General features: G+C 45.6%; 2 protein-coding genes across 3 annotated transcripts in view; both read right to left on the minus strand.

Annotated features, from left to right (window-relative positions):
* LOC309524893 (E3 ubiquitin-protein ligase TRIM7-like) overlaps positions 1-19381 on the minus strand; it is a 254550-nt gene that overhangs the window by 181654 nt on the left and 53515 nt on the right. The window lies entirely within an intron of this gene.
* LOC309524921 (L-amino-acid oxidase-like) lies at positions 1039-17969 on the minus strand. Of its 2 annotated transcripts, none has more exons than XM_082210156.1 (7): positions 17699-17969; positions 9732-9955; positions 7575-7681; positions 6516-6717; positions 4890-4943; positions 3723-3859; positions 1039-2116 (listed from the first exon to the last, which is right to left on the minus strand). In XM_082210156.1, the coding sequence occupies exons 1-7, from the start codon at positions 17715-17717 to the stop codon at positions 1351-1353; spliced, it is 1509 nt and encodes a 502-aa protein (XP_082066282.1). In that variant the 5' UTR covers positions 17718-17969; the 3' UTR covers positions 1039-1350. The 2 variants fall into 2 exon arrangements, with proteins under 2 accessions (XP_082066282.1, XP_082066283.1); XM_082210157.1 differs by lacking the exon at positions 17699-17969 and adding an exon at positions 12299-12313.

Consider the following 19381-nt stretch of genomic DNA (forward strand, 5'->3'; position numbering starts at 1 on the left):
TGAGTTTCCCTATTGTGTTAAGGCTTCCGCTTTCTGTTTTCAGTTTTCAAATGTTTTGGAAGTCGAACGGTCTTCAGGAATGGATTACGGTTGAAAACCAAGGTTCCACTGTACCTCAGAATATTTGTACACATACATAGCTGGGGAACTGCATTGCAAAATTCCAAATTTCAAAGGAAAGCTATGTTTCAGCCCCCATATTCTTTTGGAACGTGTGGATTATGAGGGCTCATCTTCAAATGTGAACTTAACTGATTTCATCCACCAGCCAAACATAGGCTCTTAGTTTTTTTCTTCTTCTCTCTGAACAAACCAGGAGCTGTACCCAAGGGTTGTTCTTGGTTGACCTCTTGTGGTTTGTTGAGAGTGCGAGGTGATCACCAGCCTGGGTTTGGATTTATTGTTAAGGGAAGACATGATGGCTTGACTCCAGGGAGCATACTGTAGCAGGAGCATGAGAGGAGCAAAGCATCCATGATTTGGGCAGCTTTGCACAAATCATAGTTAGACGTAACTATGGCTTGAAATGATGTGTGAATGCGTCAATGACTTCTGAGCAGCATTTATTTCATTTAAGACCATTAGCCTGGCAGCCAGAAAATGCAAACAGATTGTGCCTTGCAATGCAGTTTAAAAATATGATTTATCCTACTCAGTATGAATCTTCTTTAATATTGTGCATCGCTTAAAAAACAACAGCACCATAAATTGATTGAGGAGGGGGAGTGGATGAATAATCATAGAGTTGGAAGGGACCCTGAGGGTCATCTAGTCCAACCCCCTGCAAGGCAGGAATCAAATAAGGAAATTATTTTTGCTCCATCACATCATCCACTGCCACAAACACACAGCAGATTGAGAGAAAATCCCTTTATTTACTGTTGTTAGCCGCTCTGAGCCCGGCTTCAGCTGGGGAAGGCGGGATATAAATAAAAAAATATTTTTTATTGTTGTTGTTTGTTTGTTTATCTGATTGGTTGTTTGTCATCCAAAGGGTCTCCAAACGACTTCGATTGAAAATAAAATATGCATATATACATTATGCCATAGAAAGGGGGAGGGAATCAGATAACACATCAAGATGCCATACAACATATTGGGAAGACAAAATCAAAACACCCTCCAAAAAAGAATAATAGAAAACATTAGCCGGTTGGCATCCATCTGCCTCAGGAGACAATGGCGGAACGCGCCTTTGCAGATGAATTCAAACTGATGCAAAGTTAGAGTGCCTGCTAAAGAAAACTGGCAGTACGCAAAGAATCATCAGCTAGGATCAAGTAACTGAGCTTTCCTTTTCATGAAGGATAAAGATCACCAAGGTCTGTTTTGCAGCTCCTACAACACAGATCAGGCACTGAGATGAATCCCACTTGCTGCCCTTATAGCAGTCTTCATGGCTGAGTCGATCCAAGCGTGCGGGTGGGTTGTGTACTCTCCGGCAAAGTACACTCTCCCTTCATTCTGTTTCAAAGCCTCGAAAAGCTGGGTGAACTGGTATGGAGTGGGTTGAGCAAAGGCCCCCATGGAAAACTTGTCTAGGGCCCACTTCTGTACAACGTGCCGGTTGCAGACAGATCTGAGGTAAGACTTGGAGACGTTGTGGATTTCCGACAGGTCATCCATCACCACGTCAACGCACTTTTCCTCGCTGAGGGGAACGAAGAAGTCGGCGTCATCATTGAACGTGTAAGAGGCCAGGAGTACCCCTAGGCCACTAGGGAAGACATGGTTCGGGTAATAGATCATTCGGGATGGGCGGTCTGTGATCGACTTCCCACCTCGGATCCCGTCTTTCTCCCAAAACCTGTCTGTGCAGGCCAAGGCGATTTTGGTAGAGCTTGCATAATGAAAAGAACGCAGAGCGCGAGCCTTGGGGTGAGAAAGAAGAGGCTGGTATTTGATGAGTCGAGCGGCTTTTGCCGTCGCCGTGACGATGACGTAGTCGGCGGTCAGACTCGACAAGGTTCCTTTGCCCCGCTTGCGGTAAAACACCCTCACTTTCTTGCCAGTGCTAAGTATTTTCTCGACACTGCAGCTTAGACGGATTGTCCCAGGCATTTCCCGGGAGAAGCCGTTGGGGAGCTGGTCAAATCCTCCTGTGATTTCCTCAAAACTTGGGGAGGTAGAAGGAGGAAACAGGAGCAGAAAAAGAAAAGAAAGGAAAAATCATTGAACAGGGTGAGCAACCCAAGCAAAATATGCTCCCTGCAACATTTATATTTCCCAAGTTATTTCAAAAGCAAAATGGCATATGATCATTCTCTGGTTCCTCCAGTTACTAAGGCATATAATGATGGTATTCAGAGCAGCACAGCTATCACATTTCGGTTTTCGAAAGTTTCAGAACTTGAATGGTCTTCCAGAATGGATTACCGTATTTTTTGCCCTATAAGACGCACTTTTTCCCCTCCAAAAATGAAGGGGAAATCTGGGTGCATCCTATGGGGCGAATGCAGGCTTTCGCTGAAGCTTGGAGAGCGAGAGGGGTCGGTGCACACCGACCCCTCTCGCTCTCCAGGCTTCAGGAAGACATCCGCAGCCTAGGCAGCCCTGCGGGAGGTCCCGCAGGGCTGTCTAGGCTGCGGGTAGCAGCCTGCTTCCCGGAGCGTCGGGCGCCCTGAAAGCAGAGCGCCCCTCGCGCTGGGCAGACATCCACAGCGTGGGGAGCCTTGCAGGAGTTCCCCGCAGGGCTCCCCACGCTGCGGATAGCAGCCTGCCGCCTGGCGGGCAGGGCCTGCTGAAGCAGAGCGCCCCACGCGCCGGGCAAACATCAGCCAGCCCCACAAGCTCGGGGGACAGCAGGGAGGTGCAGCACCGCCATCCCGCTGTTCCTCGACCTGGTTCTGTTTCCCCGACCTGCTTTTGGGGGGGAAATAAAGGGGGGGAATTCCCTTTATTTCCCCCCAAAAAAACTAGGTGCGTCCTATGGGACGGAGCGTTACCACTGTAGTGGCGCCCGACCTGTGGAACACCCTCCCATCAGATGTCAAGGAAATAAACAACTATCTGACTTTTAGAAAACATCTGAAGGCAGCCCTGTTTAGGGAAGTTTTTAATGTTTGAGGGGTTTTTTGCTTTTTTATTATTATTAATATTCTTTTCGGAGCCACCCAGAGTGGATGGGGAAACACAGCCAGATGGGCAGGGTATAAATAAATAAATAAATAAATAAATAAATAAATAATCTACAGATCTTCTTCAAAATGCATATACAGTATTAGGAGAAAAGCACAGTTAAATTTTCACAAGGACTTAAAAAATAAATAAATCTGCAAACTGAAGTGGAGATGTGGACAACCAAATTTATAATATAATAATAATAATTTATTCTTTGTACCGCACCCATCCAACTGGGTTGCCCCAGCCCCTCTGGGCGGCTTTCGGCATATATGAAAACATAATAGAACATTAAGCCTTTAAAATCTTCTTTATACAGAGCTGCCTTCAGATGCTATATAAGTAATCATCTCCTTAACCTCTGAGGGGAGGGAATTCCACAGGGTGGATGCCACTACCGAGAAGGCCCTCTGCCTGATTCCCTGTAACCTCACTTCTCACAGTGAGGGAACCACCAGAAGGCCCTTGGAGCTGGACCTCAGTGTCCGGGCTGAACAATGGGGGTGGAGACGCTCCTTCAGGTTGGAATAACGAGAAACCAAAACTCCCTCCAACTCAGTTACAGTATTAATGAAGCTGATACAATATCCCCTCCCTTTTACCTGTCATCGTCATAGAAGGTCACATAGTCCATAGCAGAATCAATAAATGAAGTATAGAATCCACCTTCTTCATTCAAGAGGTCACCAATCATATCTACTGCTCCCTTACTCAGATTTCCTTCTTTAATTAAATATCCCTGTTTGGAGGAAATGGGGGGGATTAGCTAGAGAAAGGCTAGTTAAAAGTACACATGCTTCCTTATTTGAGCTAGACAGTCTTACCTCGGGTAACAGCCACTTTAGGTTGCGTTTTTTCGGGTTGCGGACTACCAAAATCTGGAAGTACCGGAACGGGTTACTTCTGGGTTTCAGCAGTCACGCATGCGCAGAAGCACTAAATCACGCTTTGCGCATGCGCAGAAGCGCCGAATCGCAACCCGCGCATGCGCAGACACACAAAGGCGGGTTGCAAACACTGCAGGTTGCGAACGTGCATCCTGCACGGATCAGGTTTGCAACCTGAGCATCCACTGTAGCTAATTTATCGGCAAACATAGTCCAACAGCATGGTCACAGATTCCCCATTCCTGTTTTGTCTTCTGCATCCAATTTCCCAACCAACCAAAGATTCTAGGGGCCTAATGATAATTTTAGCAAACAGAATGGCTGTACAGTGGTACCTCAGGTTACATACGCTTCAGGTTACATACGCTTCAGGTTACAGACTTCACTAACCCAGAAATATTACCTCGGGTTAAGAACTTTGCTTCAGGATAAGAACAGAAATCGTGCTCCGGCGGCGTGGCAGCAGTAGGAGGCCCCATTAGATAAAGTGATGCTTCAGGTTAAGAACAGTTTCAGGTTAAGTACGGAATGAATTAAGTACTTAACCCGAGGTACCACTGTATTTTCACTGTTAGTGCAAATGCACAGGCTGTCAGAGCCTGCCCATGTCCACTAACGTGCTAAGAGGATAGCTCCATTGATTTAGTGTGGCGCGCATGTACCTGAATGTGCTGCCAGGTGGCCCACTTTACATAGGACAGTCTTTGGTTCAAAAGGCTGTTTAGTTCAAGTTCTGTTTAACGTTAATGAACCATTAAGACAGAGAACAAGCATGCGAAGTTCAGCCATCAACCGTTCGCACTGGTAATTCATACAAAAGTTTAATACAAGGGCGACAATTCAGATCAAAGTAAAAATACTGCAGACAAGCACTTTGCCTACCTTGACGGAATATGAGTCGTATTTTTCCTTCAAAATCGTGCAGTTTTTTGTTACCTGCATGGTAAACATAAATGTCCATTTGAAACCTTCCTCACCACCCTTAAAGCATTCATTCAGTGTTCAGTTAAGAAAAAACACTCTGGTCACATTTGAAGATTTATTAAGTGATTCTTATGTTAAGTGATATGCTCTGACGATATTATATTAATAGTAATGGCCCACAACTGTGCATTGAGTTTCAAATGCCCAAAGGGAGTTGGGGACTTGTGTTTTTTCTGAACAGCAGCAGCTCCTTTCTACCACTGCCATGTTGTTTTGAAACAAACAGGACTTCAGGGCAAGGCTTGGGAAGTGGGCTATGTTTGCAGTCATGTGCACTGCAAGTTCCCAGCCTGGAAGTAATAATAGCTACATGGGGAATTATGGGAGTTGTCTTATGTGTGATGTGGAGGGCATGTGTTGCTTTATTTGTTTGTTTGTTTTAAGCCCTTCATCATAAAGCCTTGACAATTAAAAGTCACCACCCTCGTCAAAAGACGCAAGGCTTGCACAACAACGGGTGAGCAAAAGGAATCCACACAACAGAGGAACACAGCGCGAAACCGACAAAGAAGCTTTGCGAAAAGTGTGAAGAGAAAAGAAAGAAAAGATGGGAAGAGCAGACTAGAAAGCATCTCCAGAAATCATCCATAGTCTGACGTGCCTTTGCTAATAAAGGTAAAGGTAAAGGGACCCCTGACCATTAGGTCCAGTCGTGGCCGACTCTGGGGTTGCGGCGCTCATCTCGCTTTATTGGCCGAGGGAGCCGGCGTACAGCTTCCGGGTCATGTGGCCAGCATGAGTAAGCCGCTTCTGGTGAACCAGAGCAGCGCACGGAAACACCGTTTACCTTCCCGCAGGAGCGGTACCTATTTATCTACTTGTACTTTGACGTGCTTTCAAACTGCTAGGTTGGCAGGAGCAGGGACTGAGGAACGGGAGCTCACCCCGTCGTGGGGATTCAAACTGCCGACCTCCCCCCCCCAAAAAAAGCTTGTATGGTCACAGCCAGGCCAGCCAGCCTCCCTGTGAAGGGCATTCCCTCCCCCCAATAAAAAATTGGAGCACCACCATGGGAAGGCGTTTGTAGAAGCATAATGTGTATCTGCTAAAGGGAGTAACCAGTTCCACTGCCGAACTGAATACCTGCTGCAGGTAACCACAAGCAGGGAGAGGCAGCGTCAGTCAGCATGGCAGCGTGGCAGTGGTTACCTGGCTTCCCAATGCTGGGAGGACCAAAGTGTTGTGGAACTAACTCCTTGTAGTGTGGGTGCAGTGGGGTGCATTGACTCTGTCCTGGACCCCACCAATCTTGCCCTTCTCCCTCTTTGTAACCAGCAGCAGTGCTTGGCATTGGGAAGCCGGGCGAGTGATGCCAGTCTGCTGACCACTACTTGGGAAAATGGCTGCTGAACGCAGGCCCTGCTGCTGGATTCCGCTAGGCATCTGGTTGGCTAGAAACAGGATGCTAAACTGGGCGGGCCTTTATAGTCCTATGTGATCGGCACAGGGTACTTGGAGCCAGGCCTTACCAGAAGACCAGGCAAACTGGTTCATGAACACACAGCCTCTTTACAAAACACCTACCCGATCCAGTGCCTCGTGGAAGAGTTTAGAGGCAGATTTCCCCCTCTCATTGGGAGCCACTTCATATCCAAACAGCTTGGCGTTTTCCTCCACCGCAGACACTTTTTCCTTTCTATTTCTAATGAAGTACCAGGCATTCTTATCGGTCTGAACAAACGGGTTTAACGTGAGGTTGAATTTCTTAATATATTCACGAACAATTCTGCGGGGGAAAGGAGTAAGAAAGGCCTTTTTTTAAAAAAATATATGTGTAAAATAATATAACAGGACATGATACTTTCATATTCAGGGATGCTAGCAAGGCTGCGAAGCATTCATTACACACCCACAGATCAGAAGGGAGGATAATGCCTGATAGGAACGAAAGGCTGAACATATTTTGTTATGGCCAAGAATGCAGCAGGTCTTGTAGGGTCACTTCCTGTCAGGGAACTGCCATCGGCTCAGGGGTGAGAGGGGAAAGGGCGGACGGATTACAGAGAGCCCCCAAAGATTGTGGGAAGCAGCACTTCCTCAGCAGAGGAAGGAAGCCACGCCTCTAGTGAGGAGGAGATGCAGGGTTCGGAGGATGCAAGGCGGTGCCAGGACACCTTGCCTGAGCAAAGCGGGGAGGAGGGAGGTCTCCCTTTACCCACGCCTTCCTTGTGCAGAAGACTTTCGCGCAGAGAGGGGAGGCGTAGACTGGGGGTCAAGAGACTCCTCTGCTGGGGAAGATTTAAGGACCGCCCATTCTCAGATTCTGCCAGTGAATGAGCAAGACATGGAATAGAGGCGCTCTGCATTGTAAAGGTTTTTAGCACCAATAATAAAGCTTTAGAACAGACCAGTGAGGCATCTTGCCTGATTGCTCTCGAGCAACCACCCGACACCCTTCACACTTCCCCTTCCCAAGTCTGCTCTTTAGGCAGACGCCTAATCAAAACTAAAAAAAAATCACACCAAATGCTAATTCCAGGAAATGGGAAGGAGGGTACGAGGTAAAATGAAGTACTTCATCCGCAGATGTTTCTAAAACAGAATGAGTTTTGTGCATGATTGGCAACAAGCTTTTTGCCTTACTTCTGTGCCTTGGGCAGACGCATCGGTCCCATATCCATGTACCAGTCTTTCTCACGATAGGTCTTTATCCGACCCCCAATGCGGTCACTGGCTTCCAGAATCTGAACCTAGGAACAAATGCATTGTCGCTGTTTATGCTTCACTTCCTTACCGACTGCTGCTCCAGAAACAAACAAGCACACCTACATTTTAGGGATCCTGAAGCTTGGACTGTCATGGGGGCCCCTTCACAACCAGAAACAAGGTTGGGGCAATCACTTTCTTCAGTGGGGTTGTTCCACGACAGATCACCACACCTTTATAAGATTTGTGCTACGGACTCCCAGACTTTGGGATTGTTGAAATACACACAACAAAAATAATGAATTTGGGTTGTCCAACTGAAATGGGGTCTAGTAGACCCAAAAGGGATGCAGATAGCGCTGTGGTCTAACCAGTGTTCCCAACCTTGGGCCTCCAGCTGTTTTTGGACTACAACTCCCATCATCCCTCGCTAGCAAGACCAGTGGTCAAGGATTATGGGAATTGTAGTCCAAAAACAGCTGGAGGCCCAAGGTTGGGGAACACTGGTCTAAGCCACTGAGCTTCTTGGGCTTTCCGATCAGAAGGTCGGCAGTTTGAATCTGCACAACGGAGTGAGCTCCCGTTGCTTTGTCCTAGCTCCTGCTAACTTAGCAGTTCTTTTTTATTATTATAAATTTTATTAGTATTTTCCACACAACAACATGAAAAATATCGAAAAATAACAATACACAAAACACAAAAACCAACATTAAAAAAACCCAACAAATCCATATCTTACATGTTAATGATATAAACACTAAAAAGAAAAACAAACATTGGCTTCCACCAATCCCACAGCACCTCTTTTACCTCTCATTGTGTTTTCCTGTTTTCCTTCTCATCTTTATCCTAGCATCCAGATATAAATCCCTCTTTCTTATCCTTTCATTTCACAAGGTTATTCCAGACTCAGCCAGATTTCTGTCCTCAAACCTTGGCTTTTAAGGTATTCATTTAGACACTTCCATTCCTTTTTCACTTCACTTTTTGGTTTTTGTCTTATTATATCTGTCAATTTGGCTAATTCTAAATATTCTGAAAGGCCAACTTAGCAGTTCAAAAGCACACCACTGCAAGTAGATAAACAGGTACTGCTGCAGCGGGAAGGTAAACGGTGTTTCTGTGTGCTCTGGTTTCCATCACGGTGTCCCGTTGCGCCAGAAGTGGTTTAGTCATGCTGGCCATGTGACCCGGAAAGCTGTCTGTGGACAAATGCCGGCTCCCTCGGCTTGAAAGCAAGATGAGCGCTGCACCCCATAGTCATCTTTGACTGGACCTAACCGTCCAGTGGTTCTTTACCTTTTTACCTAGATGACCCCCCAAAAAATATGCATAGTGGGCTAAAGTCACATCTGGGACCCCTCCGAGATTAAGAGCCCCAAAGCTTAAGCTTCATTAGTTTCATAGTAGTTTCATTGGCCCCTGCAAGCATGGATGCGAAAAACATAATTCTACACATAGGAGGTGCAATAGCTTCATTACATGGGGCAAAATGCGCAGGCCGGAACTCTCAAGTTCAAACCTTGGCACCTACAATTAAGGGTCTCAAATGGCAAGTGAAAGAGCCCGTGTTCTGCAGAACCACTCATTTTAGACCCACCCCCTTCTTCCTCCTTTTTGTCAAGATTAAAGACCTGTGTTTCTCAGATTGCAGACCTATGCATGGCTAAAGGGACCCCTGACCATGAGGTCCAGTCATGGCCGACTCTGGGGTTGCGGCGCTCATCTCGCTTTATTGGCCGAGGGAGCTGGCGTACAGCTTCCGGGTCATGTGGCCAGCATGAGTAAGCTGCTTCTGGCGAACCAGAGCAGCGCATGGAAACGCCATTTACCTTCCCGCCAGAGCGTTACCTATTTATCTACTTGCACTTTGATGTGCTTTCGAACTGCTAGGTGGGCAGGAGCAGGGACCAAACAACGGGAGCTCACCCCGTCACGGGGATTCGAACCGCCGACCTTCTGATTGGCAAGTCCTAGGCTCTGTGGTTTAACCCACAGCGCCACCCACGTCCCTATGCATGGCTACTAAGAAGTAAATCCACTTGACCCCAAGGAAAGTGTACACAGGATTGCAGCCTTTGTTAGTACAATTACCTGATGTCCTGCATCTTTCAGCAATTTGGCAGCAGTGAGCCCACTTATTCCTGCTCCAACAATCACAATGGTCTTTGGATTTGAAGCCTTTCCCAGCCCGTTTCTGGCAACATTTAACAGCTCCTCATAGTCGGGATCCTCAAAACACTTCATCCATTCCTCGTGGTCCTCAGCATGATTTGGGGAAACCAAGGCTATCAAGAGCAGCAGGAATGGGAAAAGTGCTAGAAAACAAGAAATGATTGAACAGGAACGATATATAAAAAAGGAGGGCAAATTCAGAAATGACATCTGATGCTCTTTTAAAATGTGTGGTTTAAATTGGATTGTTTTTGTTTTTATTATGTATTTTGTGTTTTTATATTGTGAATTTATGTTGTGAACCACCCTGAGACCCGTGAGCAGTGCTTTTTTTCTTGGGGTACGCATACCTCTAAACATTTTGTGAATCTTTGTACTTTTGTCCATTTGCTGTGTTTATTTTTCCCGATTTGAACTATAAAATGGTGGGGGTTTTTGAGTCAAAAATAAGAGTACCCCTAAACATTTTTTTTAGAAAAAAAGCACTGCCTGTGAGTATAGGGCAGTATACAGATAATAATAATAATAAAAAATAATAATGCATGAAAAATGCAAATTTTGGTTGATTTGTTTGAGTCATGCAGTTGGGCACCTTCCAATTTTGAATTCTCTAGAAATCACTGAAATAACCACTTAGTGCTTGACCCCCCAACTGGGTGGAAACCTGGTCCCTATTTTCTTTTAAATTGTCTATGTTACAAATAGGGCCAGGGAAATATTACTGTAGTCTCTTCTCACAACAGAATCAGATGTAGTAACTGCAGGACTTTTTTTCATCCGGGACTCAGTTCCGGCACCTCTCAGGTGGGTGTCATTGCCATTAAGAGAACAAGGGAGGTGTTCAGTGTGAGTTCCAGCACCTCTTTTTCTGGAAAAACAGCACTGATTAACTGTATAGCTGTCCTTGGCCAAAATGAAGACACAGAACTAGATATTGCCTCCCAGTAGTTCTTCTTCGCTTTACTGCAGCTGCTACCATGTGCGAAAGCTCCAAGTCTCCTCTGAACTTCCCTGTTTCCCTGCCTGCTTTGACTTATAGCCCTCCCATGTCAGAAAGCATTCCTTTTCACAAAGATGATGAGGAAAGGTATTAAAAAGATGAAGACAAAGGCATCGTTACAATTAAGACGACAGTTACAAAAAAAAGAAAAAAAGATTTCAAAGAAGAACTTTGTAAGCAGTATGTCTGAAAGAGCGTCTCCACCCCCATCGTTCTACTCGGACACTGAGGTCCAGCACCGAGGGCCTTCTGGCGGTTCCCTCACTGCGAGAAGCCAAGTTACAGGAAACCACGCAGAGGGCCTTCTTGGTAGTGGCGCCCGCCCTGTGGAACGCCCTCCCACCAGATGTCAAAGAGAACAAGAACTACCAGACTTTTAGAGGATATCTGAAGGCAGCCCTGTTTAGGGAAGCTTTTAATGTTTGATGTATTACAGTATTTTAATATTTTTTTGGAAGCCGGCCAGAGTGGCTGGGGAAGCCCAGCCAGATGGGCGGGGTATAAATAATAAATTATTATTATTATTAAGCAAGGGATCAAGGAAGAGATGGTGGATCCATCTCCTTGTCCTTCTCACATCGGGCATCAGATACCAGCCTTGGTGCCCACTCAACGCTATTGGACTACAACACCCATCATCCCCCACCAGCATGGCCAATGCTCATTTGTAGTCCAACAATATCTAGAGGGCACCAGATTGGAAAAGGATGTCAAATACCTTAATCATCCCCAACAGAGGTTTGTCCAAGGTTTCCATAAGGGATAGTCAACATATGGCTCTAGCCAGCTTGACTCTGTTGCTATGAAGTTACTACAGTAACAGCAACAGAAGGTAGGTAGCTGTGTTGGTCTGACGCAGTCAAAATATATAAAAAATAAAAAATGTGTCCAGTAGCACCTTAGAGACCAACTAAGTTTGTTCTTGGAATATGAAAAGCAATTGTAATGAACAGATTACGCTAGTAGGACTGCAAGAAGTTCTGTAAGGAGGACTACTTGAAATATTGCAAGAAAGACTATGAAGAGAATTATTAGTTAATAATAATTAAAAGTAATAGAGAAATTAAGAAATGCAGAACAAGTGATAAAGAACGGAAAATCTTCAGAGGTTGTTGACGGAAGTCTAAAATATTGTATAAGATAAGAAGTTATGTTAAACGATTGTTGGAAATGATATGTTTAAAAAACCTAATAAAAATGTATTTTAAAAAAAGTTTGTTCTTGGTATAAGCTTTTCATGTATACGAAACTTCGTACCCAGAACAAACTTAGTTGGTCTCTAAGGTACTACTGGACAATTTTTTTTATTTTTTATATAATTCAGCAACAGAGGAGGAGGAGGAGGAGGAAGAAGAAGAAGAAGAAGAAGAGGAAGGAGACATTATAAAGTTAAAAACAAATCAGAATTAGAAAGAGCATAGCCATAACTTGATGTCGCAGAGGACACTTGAATCCTAAAATTTCTATGAGAAAATGAAAGACTTACAGAATTGGTCCATGTTCTGATAGGCAGTGTAAGGATGGCAAGTGAATGTTCTTATTTTATAGCCAGAATGTGGCAGGCTATGAACCAATAGTGATTCAGAAACCTCTTTGGTGACCAACCTCTCAAAGGGCAATTCCCAAACACACCTATCTGGTAAAGGTCACCTGAAGCACAGTACACGCAACCAAGACGGATGGCACAATATCGTTGCATATCTTCTAAGAAAGTACCTTTAAAAAACACCTTAGGGGTGCGGGAAAGACACGCAAAGCTTGATCTGGAATGCTTAAAAGTGAGGCCAAGAAGATCTCACCTTTTGCCCAATGGGTTTTATAGGATATCCTAAAAATTCCTTCCAGTAGCACCTTAAAGACCAACTAAGTTAGTTCTTGGTATGAGCTTTCGTGTGCATGCACACTTCTTCAGATAGGATATCCTGTTAGATTTTTAAGGGTCTAATAAAACCTGGGTGGGAAGCAAGGAAAGCAATGACCTCAGTGCGATATAGTCAATCTTTCTACAAATACAGGAAGGCAAATGTCAGAGATTGCAGCATAATTTGCTCCCTAGCAGCTATCGAGCAACCCTGATATTTACTGACTGATTAGAAGACATTAGGTCAGATTAGACTGGACTGAGGTCAGGTTATAAAATATTTTACACACACACACACTAAGGTTACCAGATGTCCCCATTTCCCGGGGACAGTCCCCAGATTTACAAATCAGTCCCCTCACAAAATCCGTCTATTTAGCAGGAAGTTGAAAAGTGTCCCCGGATTCATTGAAAAAAACCTGGTAACACACACACACACACACACACAGAAATATATTAAATTAAAATATCCTACAGTGACAACAAGGAGCAGTGTTGGATGGTAATAAACCAAGATAGTGTTGGACTAGGACCTGGGAGACCAGGGTTCAAATCTCCACTTGGCTGTGAAGCTTATTATCTGTCTTTGGGTCAGACACTGCCTCTCAGTTGTTGTGGGGATTAAATGAGGAGGGGGAGAACCACGTAGGCCGCCTTGAGCTCTTTGGAGAAGAAGTTGAGATATAAATGCATTAATTAAGCAAATAACCACCTAATCCAAGAGCTCCTGGACCCCTGACCATTAGGTCCAGTTGCAGACGACTCTGGGGTTGCGGCGCTCATCTCGCTTTACTGGCCGAGGAAGCCAGCGTACAGCTTCCAGGTCATGTGGCCAGCATGACTAAGCCGCTTCTGGCGAACCAGAGCAGTGCACGGAAACGCCGTTTACCTTCCTGCTGGAGCGGTACCTATTTATCTACTTGCACTTTGACGTGCTTTCGAACTGCTAGGTTGGCAGGAGCAGGGACCGAGCAACGGGAGCTCACCCCGTCACAGGGATTCGAACTGCCGACCTTCTGATCAGCAAGCCCTAGGCTCTGTGGTTTAACCCCCAGCGCCACCCACATCCCAAATATGGCTAGCCCTAAGCAAATTCTTTGGCCAAGCCCAATGCAAGAAAAGTGCCGGTGGTGTCGCAAGGCTCCCAATCAGGAAGAGGAAGCAAGCGTATTTCAAGGTGATTGTGCCATTGGGACTGCACCGTTGGGACTTGAGGCCTAGTGCCTTGAGGCAAAAGAAAGAGATAACATGGTATCCACATAAAAGGCTGCTGACGGTAAAGAAAGTAGGGGCAAAGGCAGCATTTTAAGAAGCAGGACTCAGCGCTTGCAAAACCCAAGAACAACAAAAAGAGCATCAACAGAAGGAAGGGCTAAAGTAGTTCAGGGTCCTCATACTTTTTAAACAGGGGGCCAGTTCACTGTCCCTCAGACACTGTTGGGGGCCCAAAGGGTGCTCATCAATGGTTCCTCTTCATCCTGGGGAAGAGTGACTAGTGGGGTGCCACAGGGTTCTGTCTTGGGCCCGGTCTTATTCAACATCTTTATCAACGACTTGGATGATGGACTCAAGGGCATCCTGATCAAATTTGCAGATGACACCAAACTGGGAGGGGTGGCTAACACCCCAGAGGACAGGATCACACTTCAAAACGACCTTGACAGATTAGAGAACTGGGCAAAAATAAACAAGATGAATTTTAACAGGGAGAAATGTAAAGTATTGCACTTGGGCAAAAAGATTGAGAGGCACAAATACAAGATGGGTGACACCTGGCTTGAGAGCAGTACATGTGAAAAGGATCTAGGAGTCTTGGTTGACCACAAACTTGACATGAGCCAACAGTGTGACGCGGCAGCTAAAAAAGCCAATGCAATTCTGGGCTGCATCAATAGGAGTATAGCATCTAGATCAAGGGAAGTAATAGTGCCACTGTATTCTGCTCTGGTCAGACCACACCTGGAGTACTGTGTCCAGTTCTGGGCACCACAATTCAAGAAGGACACTGACAAACTGGAACGTGTCCAGAGGAGGGCAACCAAAATGGTCAAAGGCCTGGAAACGATGCCTTATGAGGAACGGCTAAGGGAGCTGGGCATGTTTAGCCTGGAGAAGAGGAGGTTGAGGGGTGATATGATAGCCATGTTCAAATATATAAAAGGATGTCACATGGAGGAGGGAGAAAGGTTGTTTTCTGCTGCTCCGGAGAAGCGGACACGGAGCAATGGATCCAAACTACAAGAAAGAAGATTCCACCTAAACATTAGGAAGAACTTCCTGACAGTGAGAGCTGTTCGACAGTGGAATTTGCTGCCAAGGAGTGTGGTGGAGTCTCCTACTTTGGAGGTCTTTAAGCAGAGGCTTGACAACCATATGTCAGGAGTGCTCTGATGGTGTTTCCTGCTTGGCAGGGGGTTGGACTCGATGGCCCTTGTGGTCTCTTCCAACTCTATGATTCTATGATTCTATGATTCTATGATTCTATAGTTTGAAAAACATATAAATTCCTATGCGCACTGCACACAGTGGCAGAGCTTCATGCTCCGGCACCGGGGGGGGCGTAGAGCAGGTGGTGGCGGAGCTGGTGCGCGTCCTGGGGGTGTGGTGCGCCGCCCACAGGGGCGTGGCACAGGTCCTGGGGGCGTGGCACCCAGCACAGGTGGGGGGGGGCAGCCTCAACGGCACCCCACAGGGATCGCGCTACCATGGGGCGATGCACTCCGCCTGCACTCCTCTTCCTCCGCCAGTGACTGCACATATTTTATTTGTGGTGCACAAAAAGCAGGGGAAACAATTTGAATTTGAAAATTTTGAATTTGAATTTGAAATCCCACAGTCAAGCATTGCTACACAGAGAACAGAGGTCTTTGGCTACATCCTCACTCAGAAGAGAGAATATAAATGTGCTTTAACATTGCTTCTGGGTTGTTGTTGTTGTTTAGTCGTTTAGTCGTGTCCGACTCTTCGTGACCCCCTGGACCAGAGCACGCCAGGCACTCCTGTCTTCCACTGCCTCCTGCAGTTTGGTCAGACTCATGCTGGTAGCTTCGAGAACACTGTCTAACCATCTTGTCCTCTGTCGTCCCCTTCTCCTTGTGTCCTCCATCTTTCCCAACATCAGGGTCTTTTCCAGGGAGTCTTCTCATGAGGTGGCCAAAGTATTGGAGCCTCAGCTTCAGGATCTGTCCTTCCAGTGAGCACTCAGGGCTGATTTCCTTCAGAATGGATCGGTTTGATCTTCTTGCAGTCCATGGGACTCCCAAGAGTCTCCTCCAGCACCATAATTCAAAAGCATCAATTCTTTGGCGATCAGCCTTCTTTATGGTCCAGCTCTCACTTCCATACATCACTACTGGGAAAACCATAGCTTTAACTAGACGGACCTAGACGGAACTATATGGGAAAACAATACAATATTTAAAATGAAGAACGATTTTAATCAACATAAACTTATAAGTATTTCAATGGGAAGTATGGACCTGCTTTTGGCTAATGAGGTGGTCAGTAACAAGAGTGTCTCTGAGAAGGCGGCTCCTCCACACACGGCTCCCTCCCATCTCGAGAAAGATGTAGCAACAGTCAGATAGAAGGAGGGCGGCCAGAAACAAGAGAGATGGATAGATAAACGCGATTCTCTCTCTCTCTCTCTCTCTCTCTCTCTCTCTCTCACACACACACACACACACCAAAGTTGATCAACTGTTGCTATGACCTACATAGTGACTAAAGGAAAGAATAGGACACCAAACTGTGAACAGGTGCCACAACTACTGGCAGCATTAAGTATAGACTTACTGGAATGGGTGCGCAAGGAAGATGACAAACGGACTGAGGGAAGTTGAAGGAGGCCAGTTCCTAGAACCCTGGCTCATTCCTATAAGGAACAACCTGCCTTTCCAGGGAAAGAAACCAACACTGAATTTGCTAGTTTCTCTTAGCTGAAATTCTTGACTCCACTAGGCCATTGGAACCACAATAGGAATTTCGCTCTGACACTCATTCAGCCTCTATGCATCACGAATTGCACCACTTGGGTGGTTTGCTGTGCCTTTAGGATGACGGTGTCTGTTTCCGCATGGCTCCCAGAAGACGGGAAAAGGCTCTTCCTTGTCCTTACAAGTGTGTTTTACAAAACGAGTGGTGTCCAGCTAATACAAAGGTTCCCAAACTTTTCAATAACAGGGCGAAATTCAAAACAGCAACGACTGCACATACGAGGGCATTAGAGGTGAAAGCAAACCATGTCCTTGGTAGCATCTAACCCACGCCAATCACCTTGCAGCAGCAGAAAATTGAGTCAGTCCCTCAGCCTGCCTGCATTTGGGGAAAGTTGGGGAGTGGTCTGTTATGGCTTAGGAACACTCTGTTGAGTGGAAATAATGCAGGTGAAACACTTGAACGTTGGCAATGTGGGTTGCCATGGGAGTTGCAAAGAACGTGCACCAGTTCTTTGAAAATGTGAGCCCAGGAGCTCAGTAATGAAAGTGTTGTTGTTGTTTAGTCGTTTAGTCGTGTCCGACTCTTCGTGACCCCATGGACCAGAGCACGCCAGGCACTCCAGTTTTCCACTGCCTCCTGCAGTTTGGTCAAACTCATGCTGGTAGCTTTGAGAACACTGTCCAACCATCTCGTCCTCTGTCGTCCCCTTCTCCTTGTGCCCTCCATCTTTCCCAACATCAGGGTCTTTTCCAGGGAGTCTTCTCTTCTCATGAGGTGGCCAAAGTACTGGAGCCTCAGCTTCACGATCTGTCCTTCCAGTGAGCACTCAGGGCTGATTTCCTTCAGAATGGATAGGTTTGATCTTCTTGCAGTCCATGGGACTCTCAAGAGTCTCCTCCAGCACCATAATTCAAAAGCATCAATTCTTTGGCGATCAGCCTTCTTTATGGTCCAGCTCTCACTTCCATACATCACTACTGGGAAAACCATAGCTTTAACTATACGGACCTTTGTTGGCAAGGTGATAGACATCTCCATACTCACTTTCAGCGTAAGAGATCTAGGCAGTCTGAGAAAACCACTCACCTTTTGTGGTGCGTGCCATTGCGGCCACAAGGTATCCTGGTCCAAGCAGTGATCCGGCCCGTGGGCAGGGGAGAGTGGTAAACAGCCTTATTCAAAAAACTAACCAACAAACTGAAACTGACACGGGAACAAATAGAAGAAGACACCTTCACTCCGATATGGTTACCCTTTATCACGTGCACAACCCAACAAGACAACAACAAGAACCCACCAACAGCATTTGAATCAATCTGGCTAACCTGATCCAAAAACACACCCCACTCACACACAAAAACAAAGCTCACCACAGCCCAGCAAAGACAACCAACCACACCCGAGGCCAACCCCAGCCTCCCTCACCACTAAAGGAAAACAAGTGAATATTAAGGAGAACACACACAAGTGACACTGACACAAAACCCCACACATACACCAAGCAGAATAGCATTGCCACCTGACCCCACCCCACTCACCATTCCCCCCTGCACCTCTTTCCCCCTTTTCTTCCTAATGTAACACTAATGTCTCAACAAATGAAACTGATCTGTAGAAAATGTAACTTGAAAAAAGAGACATTGCACATGCTTTTGTAAACCAATAAATCTTTAATAAAAATATATTTCAAAAAGAAAAATAAGAAACAGTGTTTTGGGGGTGGGGTGATTAAGTATTGAAGTGACAAAATGTCAGCAAGTTCATGCTGCCTTCACTTTTTTGTAAGTTCTGTCTCTTAGACGTAGATTGAGTTTTGCAATATTTGTTCAGGCTGCCTTCTGCTTCCTTCACAGGACCCTCCAAAACCTTATCCCTGTAAGCTTTCCATTCTTTCCCAAACAGTCCCATCCTGATATATAGCAAAGTTTGTTTTCTGTGCCTTAGTTTCCTGAAACCATTTTGACTCCCTGAAACCATTTTGACTCCCAAACTGACCAAATATTTTCTCTGCAAGGAGGGAGGAGGTGAGGGAACTTTCCCATTGTCTCAGGAAGTGGGTAATTGTAATCATCATTTCAAAGGAGTGGGCAGACTACCAGGAAAGGCAATCAGATAAGGCATTATCAGAAAACCTGCCAGCCAGGAAAAACAACAACACTCAAATTTCTGTTGTAGACTGCCCTTTCTGTGATGTAGGTATGATGTTTGTGGGGGGTGGTCTTGGGTTACACCCCTTCTGTGATGCATGTATGATGTATAGATGTATATGATGTATAGAGCTCCAGGGCAGGGAATTTAAAATGTCGATATAAGGGCAGGCACACCTTTGTTCGGTGTTCTCCTTCTTTCCTATGTGTGAGGGGAGCACCCTGTTGCAACAGATCAATAAAGATCAAGCTTACTAGCTGCTTTGCTTCTCAATATTCTCTGGTTGGCCTCTGTTATTTTCTCCTACCAATAGGGAACCCATGTAAGGACTCTATTTGGGCTCTTGGATACCCCATAAGGGAAAAAGGGCAGATTTTGTTTACAACATATGTCTCCAAATTGTAAGGGAAAGGCTGGTGCTGTGAGATTGTTTTGATTCTATTACTGTTGCATTGTTTTTTAATCATTGTTTTTTCTATGTTTTTAGCTGTTTCTCTTTTACCTGTAAGCCTCCTTGAGTCGATGTCTGGGGGAGAGGTGGGATATAAATATAACAACAACATCAAACCCTCCAACATTTCTCCAATGAAAATGATTATGATTATGATTATGATTACCCCA

This window comes from Podarcis vaucheri (genome assembly GCF_965113315.1).
Source record: "Podarcis vaucheri genome assembly, chromosome: 2".
NCBI lineage: Eukaryota > Metazoa > Chordata > Lepidosauria > Squamata > Lacertidae > Podarcis > Podarcis vaucheri.